The sequence below is a fragment of the Engraulis encrasicolus genome, chromosome 17 (genome assembly GCF_034702125.1).
Source record: "Engraulis encrasicolus isolate BLACKSEA-1 chromosome 17, IST_EnEncr_1.0, whole genome shotgun sequence".
Classification (NCBI taxonomy): Eukaryota; Metazoa; Chordata; class Actinopteri; order Clupeiformes; family Engraulidae; genus Engraulis; species Engraulis encrasicolus.
Genome location: NC_085873.1, coordinates 21,229,304 through 21,252,899, shown reverse-complemented (window position 1 = coordinate 21,252,899; position 23,596 = coordinate 21,229,304). Strand labels below are relative to the sequence as shown.

The following is a 23,596-nucleotide window of genomic DNA, read 5'->3' as shown; positions in this document are numbered from 1 at the left end:
AGTGAATCTACCATATTAGGTACAGTGTAATAACCAATGTAACAATATTTAATACCATGTAATACTAGTGTAATACCAGTGTAACAATATGCAATATCAGGTACAGTGTAATAACGAGTGTAACAGTATGCAATACCATGTAATATAGTGTAATACCAGTGTAACAATATGCAATACCATGTAATACCACTTACGCACAAACACATGATGTAAGTAAAAAAAATTACATTGTATTAAATATTGTTACACTGGTTATTACACTGTACCTAATATGGTATATCCACTGAACCATTAAAACAGTATTACCATTTGCCCCATTTTTTGCTTCATTTTCACAATAGTCGTTTGGTTTTAAGCCTATGCACGTCATGTCACGTCTGTATGTATCATATACGTTTACGAAATGGTGGACGGGAGTGGTAGGAATGATGGGGGACTGGAAGCGTCGCGTTTCGGGGATATACCTTAAGCAGTCGAAGGCGACTGCACAGGCAGTCTAGTTTTCACATTATGTTCGATAGGCGACAAAACTTTTGTCTTGTGAAAATCTGCCCTGTCTGTGTTCATTAAAGGGTCAATCTTTCTTTGGTGCATGACATTTATTTTTGTACATACATTTTCATTCGGGAGGGTTGTAGCTTTCATATGAGTGACTTCTGAAGCCAAGTGATTAATTGAAAGTCAGGTTATTAGCTGTTATTCCAAACAGATGGATAGGCGACAACTCTTTTGGAGGCGAGTGTACAGTAGCTTAGTCTCAAAACAACGTAATGACACAGAACACATACAGTAAATTTGACCAGCGATGACAGTTAAACCCCTCCTTGTCTAGCAGCAAACAGGCAAAATTATTTACAACCCATAGACACAAATTATATAATTTGCATCCATTACAATGTAAAAGATACATCAATAGATAGAATGCATGAAATCAGTGTTCATTACATTACATTACATCTAAAGCAACTTACAGTTATATATAGGTAATTGTTACAGTCCCTGGCTGGAGCAATGTGGGGTAGGGTGCCTTGCTCAAGGCCACTTCAGCCATGGAAAGACGTATAGGGAGAGGTGAGGGTGGGAATTGGACCTGCAACCCTCTGAGCTTAAAGGACACCTTTTTTGGTTTTCACTTATTTGCAGTATTTCCCAGAATAATTCATGAATGTGCATATAATTTTCTTCTCAGTGTTTTCAGTACTTAGATTTATTGGATCAGATTTATTAGCATACTTAAGCATAATAGCTGTAAGTAACTGGTAACTTTAGCATCAAGCCACAAGTGATCACTGGACAGAATTAAATTGCTGTTCTACACTCAGGTGAATTTTACATTCATCATAAAGTGGTTTATAAGTACATTTGATGATGTTTTATTTTGTATCATAGACTTGCAGTACTATGCCCTATTTGGCCATACAAACGGGGCAATGAAAGCACATAGACGAAAAGGATATGCACATTCATGAATAATGGGAAATACTGCAAATATACTCCTTTAAGACCACCTAACCACTAGGCCACAGTTGTTCACTTATGACATTCATCTTTATAATATTCTGCTGTGAGCCTCTGGAAAATAAATACTGCAGTGGCTCAAAAACAGTGACAATCACATGGAATATTGATGTTCATATTATTGTTTTTTATGACAACACATTAGTATTATGTAAGATCTTTCTTCAAGCCATAAACCATTTCTTGAGTTCTAAACGATGTGTACCATATGTAGTGGCACAAAAACGGTGATAATCACATGGAATATTGATGTTAATAGGCATATTATCGTTTTTATGACAACACATTTGTATGATGTATGATCTTTCTTAAAACCATAAAGACATCTAAACACAGTGTACCATCCTAGACCTGCCATTTCCTTAAAGATATATAGTATTTTGCAGCAGCCATCCTGATGAATGTTGTCTGGCCCAACCCAGGGCTTTTGATAAAGTGTGCCTCGCTCCTCTCCCCTCCTCCCTCTCCACCCGCAGCATCTCCTCTATGGTCAGCATCCGCTTCAGTCTCCTAATTTCAGTGTTTTTCCCCTGGAGTTGTCGATTGAACTCCCCGTGCATCTTTGCATTCGAGAACTTGAGGTTTCGCTGGAGTTCAGGCAGGATAATCTTCATGAGATTTCGTTCGGCTTCAACCAAGGCCTCCCTCTGGTAGTTCTCCTGAATTTCTTCAATCTCTTTCCTGTGCGTCTCCTCCTTCTCTCTCTTTTCTCTCTCCATCTCCTCTCTCAGGTGCTGTCTTTCTTTCTCCGCTTCAGCCCTCTGTTCAGACTCCTCCTTCAGCTGTCGCTCCAGCTCCTGCCGTCGCTCTTCATTCCGCTCCTCCTTCAGCTCTATCTCCAGATCAACGATCTTGATTTCAAGAGTCTCAATCTTTTCGTCTTTTTCCTGGATCTTTACCTCCATTACCCTGACGCACTCCTGCAACTCCTCCTCGTGTTGTTTCATGCACTCCCTCTCTTCCCTTTCCCTCCTTTCTTCTCGTTCTTTCTGGATCATTCGTTCCATCTCTCTCAGCTGATTCTCTGCCTCCAGATAGGTCTCACTGTTGTAGAAACTATCCGTCCCATTGGGGTCTACCAAATCATCAATTTTACTTAGAAGTCCTTCCACCTGGTCACTGCTGTCATTCTTGCTTACATTCAGAAGATGCCACCTGTGTCCACATTTCTCAACCACTTTCATGAACTCCTGACATCCTGTGGTCAGCTTCTCCTCCATGGTCTCTTCAGTTATTTCTTCTCTACAGGTGAAAAGAATCAGGGTGTGCTTCCAAATCGTCTCTGCAAATAACTTCTCAACATCTTCCAATATTCCTCTTGCTTCTATAACAATATGTTCCATAGGGATAACAAGTATGAACGCATGTGGTCCAGGAGCTGAAAGCTGCATACACAGCACAACATCCTCCCTTAGTTTCCCCTGATGAACTTCAGGGCTGAACCAGTCTGGAGTGAGCACCACATTTGCACGTCTATCACCCACGGTCTTCTCTTTGCTCTCACTGCTCTGGTTCTCTGTGGAGGAGCTAGTCTCACTGCTGCCCACACTAGTCTCACTCTTGCCACTAGTCTCACTGCTGACCGCAGTCTTCCCCAGTATGGCGTCTCGTGCTGCCTTTTTCTCAGCAGCATTCCTGCCCAGCAGCACCAGCCTCAGCTCAGGCTTGGGATCACCAGGAGTCTGTGAGGCCCCTTCACTGGTCTGGTCCTCTGACACTGCAGGTATTGGCAAACAAACAGAACGTATTTTCCCACTGTGTTCATGAAATGATGGATCATATGTATTTCTGCATATCATTTTACTGTTAATTTACAAGATTGTGGGTCAATTATGTTTTTTGGGCTCATACGTCAAGTGGTACAACAACAGCTAATGTCCATGAATTAGCAGTTTGTAATTATGGTATGATAATAATAAATAACTAGACTGCCTGTGCAGTCGCCTTCGACTGCTTAAGGTATATCCCCGAAACGCGACGCTTCCAGTCCCCCATCATTCCTACCACTCCCGTCCACCATTTCGTAAACGTATATGATACATACAGACGTGACATGACGTGCATAGGCTTAAAACCAAACGACTATTGTGAAAATGAAGCAAAAAATGGGGCACATGGTAATACTGTTTTAATGGTTCAGTGGATATACCACATTTGGTACAGTGTAATAACCAGTGTAACAATATTTAATACAATGTGATACCAGTGTAACACCACCATTTTTTTCACTTACATCATGTGTTTGTGCGTAAGTGGTATTACATGGTATTGCATATTGTTACACTGGTATTACACTATATTACATGGTATTGCATACTATTACACTCGTTATTACACTGTACCTGATATTGCATATTGTTACACTGGTATTACACTAGTATTACATGGTATTAACCCTATCGCGCCGGATGCATCATCTATGATGCATCAAATTCAAAGCCCTCTCCACGCTGACACACAAAAAAAATCCATCTCAAAAACATCCTGCGTGTCATTTCCAAACGTCCTGCAGTACGCGGAAACCGCCACAAGAGAGCAGCGGTCAACAACAAGTTGATCACAGCTCGGCGAAAAATGCAAAAATGGAGTAGAAGCGGTTTCCCTGACCGACGCTGAGATATCGACAAATTGCAAAAGGTTTGTGTACAAATTTCCGAAATATAACTCTACATCCTTTAATTTGGACACTTGCTTTGTGCAATTAATCAAGGAAGAGTTTATATTTTTACACCGTGTTGCAGAGAGATTGTGCTAAAACTGATGAGACATATAAGCACCATCCGGCGGTGGCAGGAAGTCAGCCATCAATGCATTTGCTCCATAGGGAAACTTACAAAGCATACCACGACGATCGTTTAACAAAACACACAAGTTGTTTTACTTCAAGACAAAGATATTGCCTTAAGAAAAACGTTTTACTTGCGATTTTGAAAATGTAATGCAAAATGTTGAAATTATGATCTCGTAAAAAATGCATTGAAGTGAATGGAGAAATGGTCCAATTGCAGTAATGGACCCATATATTCAAATTACACATCAAAAATGAATAATGATCTATATTACACTCATAAATAGGTTGTTAAGCATTCGATCAGCTATGTTTTTACATAGATTTAAAAAAATTACCCAACCAGGCTGTGGGAAATGTAAAATATGGTCCTGCTAAAACAAGGATAGGCTTAAAAAAATGGCAGGATCTCACTAAATATTTAAAGATAATCCTCAAATTAAATTGTCTGACAACTTTTTTAAATTAAAAAAAAGATGCAAATGCATTAAAAGTCATTTTTCAATGGTCATGAAATTGGAATTTTCATTCCCTTTAAAGCCTGATGCATCATATATGATGCATCAAATATCTCAGTGACCTTAACAAAAATTTGAATTTTTTTTTTACATTTCTTATAAGGGACCAATATTGAAGCAAATTCCAAAAAAATATAATTTTCTCTCATTGCTTTCATGGTTCAGGTTTCACAGGGTTAAATATTGTTACATTGGTTATTACACTGCACCTAATATGGTAGATTCACTGAAATGGTGAACCATTAAAATAAGGTGTTACCGGGCAAATCAATCCACCCAGTTATGGGCCAAATGAAAATTCCGCCATTTTGAAAGTGTTGTCTTCCAAACTCGAATCAGTTCATGAACCTACCCTAGAGCATTCACACACAAAATCTGAGACAAATCCATCCACCCGGTCAGTAGTTATGGGCCAAACAAAATTTCGGCCATCTTGAATTCAGCCATCTTGAAAGTGTTGACCTCCAAACTCGAATCAGTTCATGAACCTGCCCTAGAGCATTCACACACCAAATCTGGGACAAATCCAAACATCCGTTCAAAAGTTATCGCGTTAACACGAAAGACCTTACGCGGCGGCGGCGGCGGCGGCGGCGGCGGTGCACGCAAAACCATTAGGCCTATATCCCCGAAACATCCCCGACGCTCCGCGTTTCGGGGATATAATTATGCTGCTTCTTGGGTAATCCAGTAAAAACAAAGACATTTTTTTTAAATCCATACAATAGTGCTGTTAGCTGTGGGTGCACGCATCGCACTGACATGTATTACTACTGAAACACCATTGGCCCATATCTATGTAACTTAAGTAGAAAATGCTGATGGTATAGCAAGCAAACCTGACTTACTGTTTGGCTTGGGGAATATTGATGAACTGTCACGTCTCTGGATGGGGAGCCTCAGGTCTGCAACACATTTGGCACAAACATCTCATTTCATGACATCTGATTATTTGAATATATTAAATTCAGGATGAAATTCAATTATTTGTTTTACTCTCACCTTTGCAGACAATTTGAAAAAAATCCCACACACTGACCATTTTGCTGTTTTCATTAATAATTTATTTAATTCGGTCTACCGAAACGTTGTGTATTAAAGAAAACAGCTTAATGGTCAGTGTGCAGAAGTTTTTTTCATATTGTCTGCTGAGTGATCCATGGGACATCTCCGACGCACCTGCCAGCTGAGGTGTGCGGAAAAAAAATACAAGTTTACACTCACCTTTGCAAAAGTCATGATCTCTTGATGAAATCCGTTGCTGCTGCTCCTTGTCTCTGTTCTTCAGCTCTCTGTCTTTCTCTTGCAGCCGGTCTCTCAAAAAGTTCAGCGTCTGAGTTTTCTCCTTCAGGTCTTTCTCCATAGACAACAGCTGTTCTCTGGTGTGCTTCAGGTCAGCGTTTCTCTCCAGTAAGGCTCGTTCTGTCTCCACAAGCCGATTCACCATCTCGTTCAACTCGGCGTCTTTGGCCTCCGCTAGCCGTTCAGTTTGTTGCAGAAGCTGCTGGGTGTCCTGAAGCATTGTACTACTTGACTGGCTGTCCATCCCTCTTGGCCCTGAGAAAAAAAGGAAATTAAATTAATAGTATTTGTCCAACTCTGTCGCCAAACTGCGTCATAATTTGCATAATATTCACAGGAGTTCAACTACCTGTCGGGTAACACTTTATATTAATGTCTGCTTATAAAGACTTAGTAATCAATTAACTAATTATGAACAAAACATTAGCAAATATTAAAGTTATTAGCTACATTTTGTTAATATTTTATAACACATCTACAACTAATAGGCCTATGTTCATGATTTCACAAATCTTTTAACAGAGTATTATTAGTCATTTACAAACAATTTGTAAATGTTTGATAAATATAAAATATTAACATAACATTTACAAACATTTACAAGTCATTTACAAACATTTGTTAATGCTTTCTTCATCCTTTGTTCATTATTTACTATATTAAATATAGTAAATAATGAACAAATGATGAAGAAAGCATTAACAAATGTTTGTAAATTTATTAAATATAGTAAATAATGAACAAAGGATGAAGAAAGCATTAACAAATGTTTGTAAATGACTTGTACATGTTTGTAAATGTTATGTGAATATTTTATATTTACTTCATAAGCAGACATTAATATAAAGTGTTCACAACTGTCGCTCTTAATAAATTCCGTCACTCGCATCGCTCAGGTCGCGGTCGGTGTATAACTGATAAACATAACTGATCTGTAAAAACCTCACAAAACCTACAGTGGCTTATTATTAACTATTTCCGAGGTAATCTTAACTCAAAAGGAGATTTATTTTAAGTGGCATCATAGCCAGGGTCGCCAGACCTATTTGACAGGGGCACGTGCCTGGGTATTGATATGCTGTGCCCCGATATGAGTTTCACAAAAAACAACAACCTTGCTACCTTGGAATTTAGCTCAAGTTTAGCATGCAGAGTAATCTACAGAATGTGCACAAAATAGTGCATATGCACTACTTGTAATAATATAATTAACTTACAAGGTTTTAAAAAGAAATAACTGCTTTTTTTTTCGCTCGCGCACTTTGCGCGCAGGCATTATGTCTCGGTGTCCTACTGTGCCCCTGTATAACATTAGGTCACCTGACGCCCCTGATCATAGCTTTATTTTTAGCATTTGCCATGGCACCAGGAGTCTGCCTGATGAGATTAGATCCGTCAAGTCTGTATTCCTGTTTACAGGTGCGTCATCGTCATTAGGCAGTGTTGATACTTTCTGTACACAACCACAGCAGTTTCACCCACTTACAAACAGGGTCACAGCCAGCTTTGACTGGGCCCAGGACAAAGTCATCTGAAAGGCCCCCCCACCCAATACATTCAATGTAAAGTGGACCCAAATCTGGGCCCCTTATCTTCCAGGGCCTGGGAAAACTTACCCCTTTGTCAAAACTCCCAACATGTTGGCGTCTCTGCATACAATCATGAAAACAAACGTTTGTCATTTCTTACTTGCCTTGGATTTTTTTGACGTACAGCCACAGTGTCTCCTCAGCTTTGTGCCCTCTGTGAGTGACCTGGCACCTGTACAGCCCACTGTCCGAGTGCATGACCCGACTCAACCTCAGTGACACACCTGGAAAAAAGGCGGTAACACTTTATTTATTTATCTATTTTTTTTTTGGTCTTTTACGACTTTATTGATGACATTACAGTTTGAGAGATGGACAGGAAGCGAATGGGGAGAGAGATGGGGAGGGGGTGGCAAATGACCCGGGCCGGGAATCAAACCCGGGTCGGCTGCATGGTAGACGAGTACCCTACCGGTTAGTCACGGGAGGGCCAGGCAACACTTTACTTTAATGGTTGACTATTACAGTGGATCTACCACATTAGGTACAGTGTAATAAACAGTGTAACAATATTTCATGTAATACCAGTGGAATACAATGTACCAACCCTAACCCTGTGTAAGTACAAAATTGGTACATGGTGTTACACTGGTATTAATTTACATGGTATTAAATATTGTTACACTGGTTATTACACTGTATCTAATGTGGTAGATCCTCTATAATAGTGACCCATGTTAAGTGTGTGGATGTTTATTGCTTGATAGATATCAAGTAGCCTATAAGTAAATGAGGACATTGTTTTGAATTGCATTGAAAGTAGGCTACTGTACATGAAATCACCAGTATCAATAAAGTAAAAAAGTGCCACACCTCCCGTCTGCAGGTCCCCAGGCAGGATGCCCACCCGGCCCCCGTAGTTCTTCCCCTCCGTCCCCTGCCCGTCCTTGAACAGGTAAACACAGTCTGTCCTTTTCAGCCACCTGACCTCCATTGCAGTTGCGCTGGTCTGGATGGACAGGCGACACGGGAGAGTGACATCTTCGCCTGGGTAAACGTGGAGTTCAGCAGGACTGGGGACCACCAGTTTGAAGTGATCTGTCAACGGGCCAATGATGTACAGTAGCACACAGGGTCAGCTCTATATTCCCACAGCCTAATGGTCCCACAGCTTATTCCTGCTGCTCCATGTTCCCACCCTTTTAAGAAATTATTCAAATATAGGTCCTATGCTCTACAACTCAATGTACATTTCCCAGTAAACTAGGAGAACGTGCCTTTGGAACAAAGGGCCTAAATTTTAATGAATTCCTAGAAATTTGGGAACACGGAGCAGCAGGTATATGCTGTGGGACCAATGGGTCAAAAAATTGATGTTAAAAGTCTTAGTGAGGTGGGACCAATGGGCTCTGGAACATAGACACGCTCCTGTAGCACACATGGGTTTTTTTATTCTGACTGATTTAGTTTTTGATTGAAAACAGTGTTAGTGTGGCAGCAGCCTGAGGTGGAATGGAGAAGGAAAGATAGAAATAGGATGTACTCACTTTTCGAATGCGACTCCATCCTCTCATGCTGCAGCTAAACAAACAAATAATAAACGAAAAGTTGTCCTCTGGAAGTCCTTTTAACGTGTAACACGACTACATCCCTCCACATTAAATGAGAAGAGTTCATTTATTTTTACCCGAAGGAAGATGTCTATAGCAGACACGCGACACAAGATGCACCTAATAAACACAGCATGCCTTCTAGAAGAGCTGGTGCCTTGTACATCAAGATAATCACATGTAGAACTGCACCACTAGCACTTCAAAGGTAACTAAATGCCATATGGGTGGAACGCTACGGGACATGTTTGCCCAACAAGTTTTCTCTCATGAAACATCCTGTACTACACAATTCGTGAGCTTTTAGAAAAAATAATGTGTCAAAATAGTGACATGTTGTTTTTTCAGTTTTCCATTCTCACAGTCACCCTCATGTCCTTCCTATACAGCACTGATTCACAAAGACTCCGTAAGGACAAGACATCTGAGTAACAGAAGATTTTTTTTTAGGTCGTCTTGCAATGATTCCCCAGTTTATGGTCATCCCAGTTGCATACCTGATCTAATATCTGCCGCTTACAGATTATTTCTGGTTCAACGAATAGTATTTATTGTAGTTTAAAACTTGCAAAATACGAACGGTTAAGTTGATTAATCAGTCAACAGTACATGCACATGACTTAATTTTTTTCAGTAGTTATTCCACTGTCCCAAATTAGATAGCCTACTAAAATATATACAGTATTTGTATTTGTGTACTTAAACTGTCAGACACCGTAATTTCCATAAGGATTAATAAAATTACTCTACACTACTCTTAGAGTACTTCTACTTTATACAGTACATCTCTTATAAACGGACCCCAAATGAGGCATGTTTACATACACAATTATTTGATTGGTCTTCAAAAACAAACATCTGAGTGTGATTGCATGTTGTGACATGTCAGTGACTTGCTGTCACCAGTAGCCTAGATGCTGGCCCCGTGCAAGTAATCCCCTAAGTCTCTCTGGCTAAGATTGTCATCAGTAAAAGGGCACAGCGAGGGCAGTCAAATTCTTTAACATGCCACACATTTGTTCTAACGATTGAAGTCACCTGAAGAGAAACCGCATTTTGATGTTATCTACAGGTAGGCCAGATATTGTTTCGGTTAGGGGGTTCCCGGCCCCCACTTTGAAAACCACTGATCTAGGCTATTGTACATAAACCTATATAGTGGTGTATCAATACATGGTCTCTCTGGCAGCTACATACTTAACTGATTTGAATTGATCTTGCACGCCAAGGTACTGGAAGATTATCTGATATGAACTATTTCAAAAGTCAAAATAAGGCTTTCAGCCTCATGGCACCTACTTTAGGCTGTGGAACAATCTGCTTGTTAAAACTGATCTTATGCAGCTGCCCATGCCTGCCAGCAGTATCCACGAAATGCCCCATACCTCAGGATATACGCCATGTTGAAAGCGAAAGCCCACCTGGGAAACTCCAACTCCTATTGTCATCGTGACACAGCCCTCCACAGCACACAGTGCTCACTGCACACAATGAAGTTGCATTTATGCCTCACCCGTGCAAGGGGGCAGCCCCCGATGGCACATGAAAGGGAGCAGTGTGGCGGGGCTCAGGGTACCTGTCATGGAGGAGCATGGGGGAGAGCACTGGTGAATTACTCCCCCCACCAACCTGGCGGGTCGGGAGTCGAATCGGCAACCTTTGGGCTACAAGTCTGATGCCCTAGCTGCTTACCCATGACTACCCGTTGTTGAAAGTGTAGGCCTCCAAAATGTAATCTTGGACATAATTATGTCAACCAATTTTTTTATTATTTTATTTTATTTTATACCAATTTTACAATTATACTTACGTTTTATTTTAGTGTTAAGCATTTCCTTTTATATTAATGTGTTGAGCTCTAACTCTGTAACAGATGGCAAGAGTCGGGAAATGTTGAGTTCTATATGGCATGTCATCCTAAACATGAATTTAAGCCATTAAGACACGGCATTATAAATAAACCTGGAACCTGGAGCAGAATCACTACTTCGTCACCATAGTGAGTCATGTTCCAGTTCCAGAAATGGAATTATGGAACTGTAGATGGAAAATACAAGGTAGGGAGCTAAAGACATCTTGGTAACCTTAACCCTATTCAGACTGGGCTTTTTTGGCATTCCTGGGCCTGGGGGGGGGCTCTTTTGACCCCCCCCCTCATAACTCATGAACGGAACACAGTATGACTACGAAACTTGGGGGAGATGATCTACATATGGACATCTATGAATGACATAATTTTTGTGTAATTATCTATTATTATGACGTCATTATGACATCATTATGTTATTATGTCCAAAATCTCGCCATAATGGATTTTCCAAAAAATGTAGGTAATGCACTTAAATTTTTATGAATTTATGCTTCAAATCACTTAAATGCTCACAAAGTTGTCTGATGCTAATGGAAATAACAAAAAAAATATGAAAATATATGGCGTCATAGATATGGTTAAGTGATTTTTGGTCAGACATACCTGTCAGAAAACCGTTGCCATGGCAACAGAAAAAATGATAAACCTAATCTTTCGGTACCTAACTGTAGCCAACTAAATGTTAGGAAAAGTCACAAAGTTTCGTAGTCATAGCTTAAGTCATTAAGGAATTATACGACATCAAAGTTGGTGCGGGCACTTTTAGCCCCCCCCCAGTCTGGATAGGACTTATTATTATTATTATTAGGATACTATTATTAGGATACTGTCTTAGATTCTTACTATCCAAATATGTATAAGGGCTGAACAAAAAGAAAAATGCTGTGTCATCAGATTGTGACAAGTTAAGAATGTAGTGTGAGCAATACAACTGCATGTTGAAATTGGCCGGTCAGAAATCTCCTTTCAGACATCTGAAATGTTCCGGGTACACTACACTACAGAAAAATGTCTGCACACTTAAATCCTTTTTTTCCTTTTAATGGCCAAGCTAAGACCAAAAGCATGCCATTTAAAGACGGAAAAAAGGATTTAAGTGTGCAGAAATGTTTATTTCACATTTTTCACCTTTGCTTTGCACTTTTTAATCGAGAGTGCGGTGTTATTTGTTTTAATACACATTATATTCATATAAAGACCATTTAACTGTTAAAAAGGGGGCTGCTGGTGTGACAAATTTTGCTTCATAGTAGTTCTTCCTTTTCTGCCCTCAGTTATGCACTGTTTGCCACACAAACTGATAGGTATAGGCCTATGCTCTGAAACTTGAGTGCAGTGGGGGAGTTATCCTACAGCGGTACAGCCCCCCAGGGGGCATTGGGGAGCTCTATAGGGGGCCTTGAGAAGAATACACCTTAAGGGGGCGGTGCTTAGTTGCTATTGGGGAGCATTAATCCGTTTATTTTTTCAATACTTAGGGGACGTTGCCAGGCTTATGATGAGGCCAAGGGGGCATTGGGAGGGTTGTGATGAGGCCAAGGGGGCGTTTGTTCAAAAGAAGGTTGAGAACCACTGGTGTAGAAGTCACAGCTAAGCAGAGCTGTACATAGAGAACCCTCTCACAGGTTACGAGAGTGACAATATTAGTAGCTGTTTACATAGTTTCCAGAGTACACACATCATGTTGACAAAAAAATCTTAATACTAACAATAGGCTATATCATGCGTATATGCATAATATTAACAGTATCAAGAACATACATAGAGTAGTTATTTAATGTTTTCATGCCAAGGTAGAAATTCTACTACTGTTGAGAAGTGTGATGGTGTATTCTAGAAATAAAGAGGAGAGGAGATTATATAATTAGCAGGAGCTGGTGTACAGTAGGCTATTTAATTAAACTTTAATACTTGTTTACTTCTGTATATGGTTTATGCAGCAAACAGACAGAATAGAAATACAGTTACAAACATACGTGCAGTTAAACAGAAATACATGGGTTCACTTGTCAGATGGGTAGACTTCTCAGACCAAGTTAAATCAAGAGACCTTTTTGCAGGATTCCCTTAATTTAAAATAGTTTAAACACAAACATGCAAGCCTATGACTCTTTGTGTCATCAGAGCGAATCGACCTGTGAAATTCATCCAGTTTACTTTTTAAAAATACATTGCCATATTAAATTATAACACAATTGAGAAGCGTGATTTGGTGCATATCAATCATGAATTCACAGATTGTAAATAATGAAAAAATGCATTTGTTTAGATGTGGTTTATTAGCCTACATTTACAGCAAACAGATACAATAGACATTTATACAGAAATATAAATATTTTTATGTATATAAGATGTATAAGCACATTATACCTGTAACTGCATGCTCAATCCATTTTTATTTTCACTTTTTGTGATCATTTGATTCAAGAAACCAAACAGCTCAAATGTAAACAACCACTCACAAACACATTGTTGTGACAGTTGAACACGTCTAACAATGAAAAAAAAAAGATCACCCTCCATGTCACCCTGGCTCATGGGCACCTCAGGAAAGAGTGAGGATGGATTATCTTCATCTCTCTTTGTGGTTAATTGATACCATGATCATCTGAGTTAAATGTTTAGGTTACATTAAAAAACCCTTTAAGATTCACATTTATCGTTTCTATTCTTCGGAACTTATATTACGGTCTTTATCTGAGTTTTTATTCTTGCCCTTGACTACCATCTTTGTGCATCTGTTTCACCACGTGTGCATACATCCCGTCAGTGACAGAACTCATGTTCTGTTGAATAATAGGTTTCGTGGAGTTGTTCTTCTTATGAAATCCAGACAAAAACAGCTTCCTGAAGTGTTTTTCTGTTTTGACTCTGGCCTCTCTTTTATATCTGTCTTGAATCTCCTCGATATCCTTTTTGTGCCTTTCCTCCATTTTTATTCTTTCCTTTTCCCACTTTTCTTTTAACTCCTTTATTCTTTTCTCAATGGCCTCTTTTGCCGCTGTCTCTTTTTTTAGTTTTCTCTCTGTCTCTTTTACTTTTGTTTCATTTTGTTCTTCCTTGCAAATTCCCTCCAGTGCAGACAATCTCTCGGAAAACGTTTTCATGTAACTTTCACATATGCTAATTTCTCTCTCCACCCCACTTAGAGATTCAACATTCTTTTGAACTGATCTTCCTTTTCTTTCTTCATGCTTTGCTTCCTCTCTTTTCTCTGCTCTTTCTCCCTTTGCATTGTTGTATCCATCTCCCTCAAATGCTCCTCAACATATAAGTAAGTCTGGCTGCAGTAAAACTCATCAATATTGTTTGTCATCACTCCCTCAATTTTTGCCAGTAGAGATGCATCTGCAGCACATGTTTTCAGGCTGAGGAGGTGACACCTGTTCCCACATCTCTCAACCAACTGTGACAGCTCCTGGTTTCCTCTCGGGGTCAGTTCCTCCATGCTCGTCAGCTCCACAACTTCTTCTGAGGTTAAAAGGACCATTGTGTGGTTCCAGCAAGTTTCTCCAAACATCTCCTCCAATTTGTCTTGGATGTTCCTCTCCTCTTCTCCAATTGACTTGACAGGAATGATGATGATGAACGCGTGAGGGCCTGGGTTTGACAGGTTCATACACCGCTGCACGTCTTGCATCTCCACAAATTCAGGACTAAACCAGTCGGGAGTTTTCACCACTCTCACCATCCTTCCTGCTACCTCTCCCTGTCTACATTCACAGCACTGAGTCTGAGTGGACCTACTAGTCTGTGTGGCGATTCCTGCATCACTGCCCAATATGGTCTCCTCCTGTACCTCTTCCTGTCTGCTTTCACTGCACCCAGTTTGTGTTGCTGTGGTAATCTGTGCACCTGCATATCTGCCCAGTATGGCCTCTGTTATGGCCTGCTGCTCCACAGAGGTCCCTCCCAGAAGAACAACCCTCAGCTCGGGCACCACAGGGGATGTAAAAGGGACATCTGGGCTTTCTTCCCGCACTGAAAAACACCCACAAAAACAAAACAAGACCAAGTTGTAGTATCGGTAGTAATGTGTGATGATGTCGTGTTTTAATGATAGATTAAAGACAAGGTGGGTGTATGAGGATGGTCAGGTAACCAAACATATTCTGCACATGTGGGTAGCATTTAATCACTGTAATGCACAAATGTGTTCCTACAAATGTGTTCCATTGGCTATTGAGGTGTGAGTTCTGTTCCTCGCTTCATTCTTTTAATAATGGTAGGCCTATCATATATCTGACAACACNTAAACTTGCACCGTCTAATGCTTTTTTTATTTCCAGAATTCATGCTGCCTATTCACGATCATCACCTATTTCATGAAATACTTCCCCACAAAATTCTAAGTAGGCCTAGGCTATTCATTATGACCGGGAAAATTGCACTTTTTATATGAAAAGGGGGACCTTCTCCATGGTCCGCCATTTTGAATGTCCAGAAATAGACATTTTTTCTTAGCGGCAAAACGTACTATAATTTGGTAATGCTGGTAAATATTGCTTTATGATTTAGTAAATATTCATGAAAAGATCATTGGTAATAGGCAGTAGGCCTAGCCTAACACGATTTGGTAATAGGCAGCACAGTTTCAATAAGCAGCATAGTTGCAGCACCCATTCTGGACACATAGGCTTCACAGTGCACCTCTGAGCCTGGCTATTCTTATTAGGCCTATTACAATGGCATTGATATATTTTTTAAAATGTGGCTTACTGGTAGGTGGCACCCCCATACTCTTCTGCCGTCTTATTGGTAGACGTTTGCAATCCAAACCTTAAGAAAATAAACACTGTTTATTTTTCCATTAATGTCGCAACATCACAAACACACAGAACAGGCTTCCATTGTTGTTAGTCAGAGAAAGTGCAGTGTCATGTTTATCACACCTGTAGATGACTCCATCGAGGATAAGAGTTTATCCATCTCGCTCGTTTCCTCTTTCCATTTGGAAGATAGGTTCGTCATGTGTCGCAACAATGTCGCTTTCTCGCTCTCTGTCGTTGTCAGCTTTGCCTTTAGATCTTGTATTTCTTTCTCTTTTTCCTCCAAAACGGTTTTAAAGTCGTCTTGCTCCATGATTTTCCTGGATATCGAAATTAAGTTTGACGCTGTTTGATGCTGACAATAACGGATAAAACGAGGTTCAAAGCCGTTGTGCTGCTGAAGAAAGACATCGAGTTGCGTCCAAAGGTTACTTTCACTTTCAACTCTGCTGCGCCAGTGTGGGGGAAGGGCAACATGAACAAAGAACAAGGCAAACTGGTTTTCCATCATCACATTTCAGTCAATAGCCTACACAACAAGCAGCCGTTACGCACGGCTGTTTTTAACCAGAGTTGGGATATAGGGCCTAAGCGGCTGCATATAGGCTGAAATTAGGCCTAGGCCTACTGCAATTAAATTAAAAGGTACACTGTGCGGGAAATGGCCAAAAGGTAGCCTACTGCAACTATGCTGCTCATAGAAACTGGGCTGCCTATTGCCAGAGATGTATAAAGTACTGCAGTGGAGTAGTGGAGTAGAAGTACCAGTAGCCTATCATCTTGTCAAATGACTTGAGTAAAAGTCAAAAGTAACCTTTTCTTAACTTACTCAAGTAGAAGGACAAAAGTATTCAAAATGTGTTGTACTTAAGTGTTGCAAGTTTTGCTACTTGAGTAAAAAGTAGTAAAAGCACTGCATTAAAAAAATGGAGGGGGCGGGGGGGGGGGGGGGGGGGGGGGGGGGGGGGGGGGGTCCAAAAAGTTTGAATATCATTTGGTTTATTAGAGCTTTGTACAATAAGTCTCTGAAGTGCAAATACCATTATGGTTTGTTATTAAAACAGCTTTGTAACAAAAGTTCAGTTTTTAAGAAAACGTAGGGCAGTAGTTTTACTGCTTAAAACTAAATTTTTCGGGCATAGAAACGAGTAACGAGTAACGAAAGCAGCACATGAAAAATATATTGGAGTAAAAGTATTAATTTCATCAGAAAAATGTAGCGCAGTAAAAGTACAAGTATGAGGAAAAAATATTTCTCAAAAAAGTACAGATACTGCAGTTTAGTAGGCTACTTAAGTACAGTACTTCGTTACTTTTACTTCGTTACTATAAATCTCTGCCTATTGCCAAATTTGATCTTTACATGAATTAGGCCTACTAAGTAATAGCGTAAACTATTATTTTCTAGTATGGCCCAAGTAGGCCTACAGTCATTTTTGCAACTAAAGTTCAAAATGACGAACCATGGAGAAGATCCCCCTTTTCATGCATGAAAAGTGCAATTTTCACAGTCATAATGAATACTTAGAATTTGATGGTGGTGGTAAGTATGAAAAAGGTAACATTTAAGAATGGGTAGCATGAGTTCTGGAAATAAACAACTTTTTAAAGTATTTTTTAAATGGGTACTCAAACAATTTGACCCAAGTATTTTGCTTAGGATAGGCCTACATTTGAACCTGCCCTGTCCTATAAAAACAGACTGATCGGGGAAAAATGACACATGGGTAAAATCTGCCAGAAATTAAAGGAAATTTCACCTTTTCATCATTATATGGGATTGTAAAGTTGTTAAACATTTGACACAAGTTATCTTGGATCAAAGTGATCTGTGCCCGCCTATCTTTTCTGTAATGTGAAGCCAATCTGACCAAAGTTGGATATTTCAAATTCTAATCGACCTCCTTTTGAATTGAAGTTGCTTTCAGTGTTGAACACTGTTTACCTTTTAAATGATATGGTGTCATTAATGATTTTTTCTGGTAACCTCTTTGGTAGGCCTACAAGACCTGAAAAAAGCTATTTTGCGCCTGGGTGTATAATATTGTGAGCACCACATTGTACCTCACCTCACACAGTATTATTCATTAAAAAAAATGCTGGTGGTGTGACACATATAGGCCTAGATTCACAGTATACTTCTTCCATTTCTGCCTGCAGTTAGGCTATGGACTGTCTGCTGCCCAAACTGAAAAGCCTATGCTCCGAAATTTGAGACCAGTGGCAGGATTATCCAGAAGTACTCACTGCAACCACCAGATGGTGTACAAGTCACAGCTTAAGTAGTTCAGGAGGAAATAAACTGTAATTCTGTCCAAAAGACAAAGGAAAGGGCAGAGTATAACGGTACACGTCTGTGTTAAGTTCGCTACTTGAGGCTTGACCTCACGACCTCCCAATCACAGCAACAACTGAACATTAGACCACATACAAAGCCACTGAGATAGCTCAGCACCATCACATGTATGAGCAGTAGCGTGCACCGACATTTTGAAGGGTAGGTGTCAAGGTGTGGTGATGTGGGGCATGTGTAACATCTGTCACACGTGACCTGAAGAAGGCCGGCAGGCCGAAACGTTGTCACATTAAAAAACTGTTTATTTAACTTGTGAGTGTGCGGCACCTCTCTCCTTCTACAATTGTACTTTCTGGTTGCCAGCACCTCTGTTTCTGGTGTGCGTTTTGCACCTCCACTCATCGATGTGGGGCATGTGTAACATCTGGCTGCCTTACTAGGCTATAGGCTACATTATGTATCGGGGTATTATTATCACAGTCTTTTAATCGAGATGATCATATCAATATACAACAGTGCATTGTGAAAAAAAACTCTCCTTAAAAAAAGTTTTCAAAAGGCGTTTCAAAAGGGCATTTTGTTGTCCAGTAGGGCAAAGGGGTAGGTACTTCAGCACCACCTCGTCCCTATCTGTGCACATCTACAGTATGTATATGGGGCTGGCTTTGGGAGGGAGCTGGTATAAAGTATGAAACTCTAATGTGTGTTTTATGGTTTATTACAGCAAACAGACAGAGTAGAAATACAGTTAGGCTACATACATACAGAAATTATGGGAAGGCTACACTGGTCAGATAATTCCGCACATATAGCCTACGACTGCCTCAAGTTCAATCAAGCCATTAAAATGTATGTTTAACACACAAAACCAATAACGACAATGGCAAGAATCACCAAGATAACTTTTGCAAGATTCCCTTGATTTAAAATCTCTGGATTTAAAATCCAACCGTGGTGGTTAGAGAGTTGGTCTTTCAAGGGGTTGTAGGTTTGAATCCCCCTTGACCACTCTCTACAACTCCAGGGACTGTAACCAATACCCTGGAAAATAATAACTTTAAGTCGCTTTGAATAAATTAAAGCGCCAGCTACGTGCGATGTAATAATGTAATGTAAAGTAGTTTAAATACAACTCAAACTCACAAAACATGTAGGCCTACTGTTATGAACTACAGAAATGAAAGTGATTCTTCATGTCATCAGAGGGAATTCACATATGAAATTCATCCTGTTCACTTTTTATATTTTTTCAATACAGTGCAATATATTGAAAAATATATAAAAAGTGAACAGGATGAATTTTCTTTCTGTTGTTGCCTTGCTGGAGCTTGCGTTGTGTTTCCACCTCCTGCCCACGCTTGCTCTACAGTTAGTCAATGAAGTGTCGTCTTATCTTTATTAGTCTTGTCTTTAAAATTGTGTCTGTGAAATGTTTCATGGGCTTTTATTTTTTTTAAAAATGTGATTGGGTGTCATACTGAGACATGTCTTCCACTCGGACAAATAACCAATGACTCTTCGAATAGGCTGTTCACGTCGTTTCTAGCAGGGGCACGGCTGAGCATAGAGTAGGCTACACATTATTTTTAAAGGTGCACTGTGTAGGATGTGGCCAGAGTAGGCCTATTGCAACTACCCTGCTCATTGAAACTGTGTTGCTTATTGCCAAATATGATATTTAAATGAACATTTACTAAGTTATAAACTAATATTTACTAGTATGATCAAAGTAAAGCAATTTTTGCTCCTAAAATTTACTATTTTTTGAAATTCAAAATGCCGGACCATGGAGAAGATCCCCGTTTTCATGTATGAAAAGTGCAATTTTCTCAGTTATAATAACTAGGCCTACTTGGAATTTGATGGTGGTGGTAAGTATTCATGAAAAAGGCAACATTTGTGAGTGGGCGTCATGAATTCTGAAAATAAAAAACTAAAAACCTTACACAGTGCACCTTTAAAGGTAGCCCAATATTTAGTTTATTTCTAGAATCCATGCAGTCCTTTCACTAATGTTGCCTGTTTCACAGGCCTAGGCTACTTAAACCTGGTTCCAGACCTCTGTGTGTGTGCTCTGGAGCCCCCTGGGCTGTAGGCCAATAGGTATTCTTTATGACTGGGAAAATTGCTTTTCAAACATGGGAAGGGGGATCTTCTCTGTGTTTAATTTCCAAAAATAGACATTTTAGCTGCAAAATTTAATGTAAGCCTACGCTCCATAGGCCTATTCAAAATCCTGGCTATTGTTCACGCACCGTTGTGACAGTCTTGTCACATGCCTGCCATATCCGCATTAGGCATATATTATTGATTTCTGTCTGAGCTTATTATTACGAATCATTGGAGGCATTTGGTCCCGTTGAACAATTTTAACAATTGCCTGCTGACCATCAGAATCCATTGTAACGCGTAGGCCTAGGCCAATGAATGCGTGTCGTCACAGTCCCTTTAGAAAATCTGTGGTGTCGTGCATCTGAGGAGTGCGTTTGACCTGCTTCCTGATTTTGATAACGGAAACAACTCTTTAACAAAACTGAATGAATAGCCTAGGCTACTTCAGGACATGTCTGAAGAGTGTAAGTCTCTTTGGTTTTAAAAAGTGTCTGTCAATTGCAATGCAATGTAATGAGAATGATATACTGTACGTATGTTGAATGATTACTATTTGTCTTCCCACTGCCACTTTCATTCTAGGTTACTCTAGCAGGAGAAGGTCAAGCAGTGCGGATGGGGCTAGGCCAATGAGTAAGTTTTGTTTTAGAACATTGAAGCCAACAGCTAGTTTACCAATGTGATTTGTGATAGGCTATCTATTTCACCATGTGGCATAGGAAGACCACCGCCAGAGCCCTGCAAAACAAGCTTTGCTGGACACTTACGTATAACACTATATGCTCATATAAACACCTTATCCCGAATTTGATCATTATCGAGAGATAAGCCTCATATTCGGGAGACTGAACTGCATATAAACACACTCATTGTGAAGACCACAGGGCTCTAGTAATGAAGGCCCTGTGTGTGGACACCAGGACTTCATACACTCCTCTTGAGGTCTGTTTCTGACCATTTGAGCAGACACATGCACATCAGTTGCCTGCAAAGATCTGGCAGTGGCGTTTCTGTGTCCACTGGCACAAGGAAGGAGATAGTTATCCTGCTACTGGTTTGTAAACCATCCTATGGTTTCCTCCATGTCTCCTGGTGTACTGGGATGTCTCCTGGTATCTACTCCATGCTGGGGACACTGTACTGGTGGACACAGCAAAACCTTTTGCCACCGCACACATTGATGATCTTGGATGAGTACTATTAGCTAAGCAACCTGAGTGTGTGATAGACACTGTCTCACTGTACCTACAGGGGTGTGAAACTGTCAAAATGTACATGGACCAAAAATCAGCCAGAAAAGGATGAAAAAATATAAGTGGTTTATGGACACCATGCACATGCAGAATAACTTTTTTTCCTCTAATTTCTACCCACTATTTGTTAAATTTGCACAACAGTAGGCGAAATGGATTCACAATGAATGTTGCTTCCTAACTAGACAGTCTGATATCACAGAAGTAAGATTGATGTGGAGTAGCTTTGTTTTTGAAGCAGTGTAGTTCAACCCTTTCAGAGACCTTAACATACTCTAAATATCATGCCAAGAGTCAATGCTGTGTTGCAAGGTGTCAGCTTTTGGGGTGATATTTAGAGTATGTTAAGACATTTCCAAACTATGCCCCCATACAAGCTATGCCCCCAGTTAGCTGGATAGGATCTCAGAAAGGGCTGAATTTAAAAAAAGATGCGTCTTCAGATACTAAGTCAAGGGTAGTGTAAGAAGTACAGCTACATGTTGAAATTGTCCATAATTTCCCTTTAAGCATACAAATGTGTAACCTGGTTCTCACACAGGTGGTTGTTGAAGTTGGATGAAAATGCACAAGAGTCAGCCTGAGAACCAGGCTAGCAAATGTGATATGTAGTTACTGCATTATGAAAAGTAAAAAAAATACCATAAGCTACAAAAAATTAAAAGTTGCCCTATGTGTCTGTTCATCTGCAGTGAAAGAAGAGAAGTAGCAGGCCTCTGGCACTTAGCAAACACTGGGATATCTTGTGGAGAAACACAGCTGAGAAGAGAAGAGCAAGAGAAGCTGTAGGTTGGACAAATAATTATATTGTATTTTATTTTACCCAATGCAATTTTTGTGTTGTTTGTTGTGCTTTTTTTAAAGAAATATTTTACTTGTTGTAAGAAGATAACACTGTGTAAACAATATATTTTCAACCTGTTAGCACTACACTATATGAAGGTTGATGGAAAACATTACCAGTAAATCAGTGAATTGTATAGTGTATGGTTAAGTAAGTATCGATATAGAAAAACTACAATAGTTGAGCTACATATTGTACACATGGTTTACACGACCAAAAGTGCAGAAATACATGCACATGTAAATATTATGTGAAACTTTGCATATTCTTTTTTGACATTTTATATACGGTATGTTCTACTTTCCAGAATAAACCGAATTTACAATAGATCTCTGTAAATATTGTCCAACCATAAGCTACTGTACAGTATTGCATGCCAATTCTTTATTTTCCCTATTGAGCCGATCTGAATCATTTTGGTGTTGTTTTATTACGTTGACTAGCTGGTGATACATGTGTGTAGGCCTATTAGTGTTATTAACAATGTGTTGTGTCTTGCAATGACCTTATAATTACCTGCATTACCGTGCATCTCTAAATAGAACTGCTGTTACTGAATTTGAGGAGTTGGAATAAATTAAGTGTACTGTACAGTTGGAGTCTGTCATGCCTGCAGGCTTTTTTTTAATACTTTATTGTGTTCATTCAAAGTTCATTCAAGTTCATTCAAGTTCAGAACAATCATTCATTTATAAACACATTTTCAGTTTTTCTTTTTTTTCCCCCACTTGTGATTATTTCAAAACAGACATAAGAAAACGGTACATAGAAAAAATAAATAAATAAATGAATTAGTTAATAAAAAAAATAATTAAAATAAATAAAAACCACACACACACTGTTTCATGTACTCCACCCCACCCACCCTTTTAACCCTTCTTTTTGCTCCCATCTGCAGGTCTACATCCATCCATCCTCACAAACCCCACATTCACTCCCCCACTCACATCAGCACACATTCATCCATCCAACCATATATCCACACCCACCAACTTTCATCCACCTAAATACCCACACTTTGCGACATTCATCCATCCACGCATACACCCACATTCACCCCCACACAAAAGAATTCACATGCACCCCCCCCCCCCCCCCCCACACACACACACACACCCACCCACTCACGTCCTAACCCCCATACACAAAACAATGAACCTAAAAAAAAATAAAAATAAATAAATAAT

At 39.7% G+C, this 23,596-nt stretch overlaps 1 protein-coding gene across 1 annotated transcript in view; it reads right to left on the bottom strand.

The window, feature by feature from the left end:
- Positions 1-9,428, bottom strand: part of LOC134467658 (trichohyalin-like) — a 35,010-nt gene extending 25,582 nt beyond the window's left edge. The window contains exons 1-6 of the mRNA XM_063221497.1: positions 9,203-9,428; positions 8,529-8,753; positions 7,820-7,939; positions 6,049-6,381; positions 5,673-5,729; positions 1,903-3,235 (exon numbers count right to left, since the gene is read on the bottom strand). Coding sequence (XP_063077567.1) covers positions 1,903-3,235; positions 5,673-5,729; positions 6,049-6,381; positions 7,820-7,939; positions 8,529-8,753; positions 9,203-9,221 — 2,087 coding nt within the window. The 5' untranslated portion in view covers positions 9,222-9,428. The remainder of the gene's footprint in view (positions 1-1,902; positions 3,236-5,672; positions 5,730-6,048; positions 6,382-7,819; positions 7,940-8,528; positions 8,754-9,202) is intronic.
- Between the last annotated feature and the right edge of the window lie 14,168 nt (positions 9,429-23,596).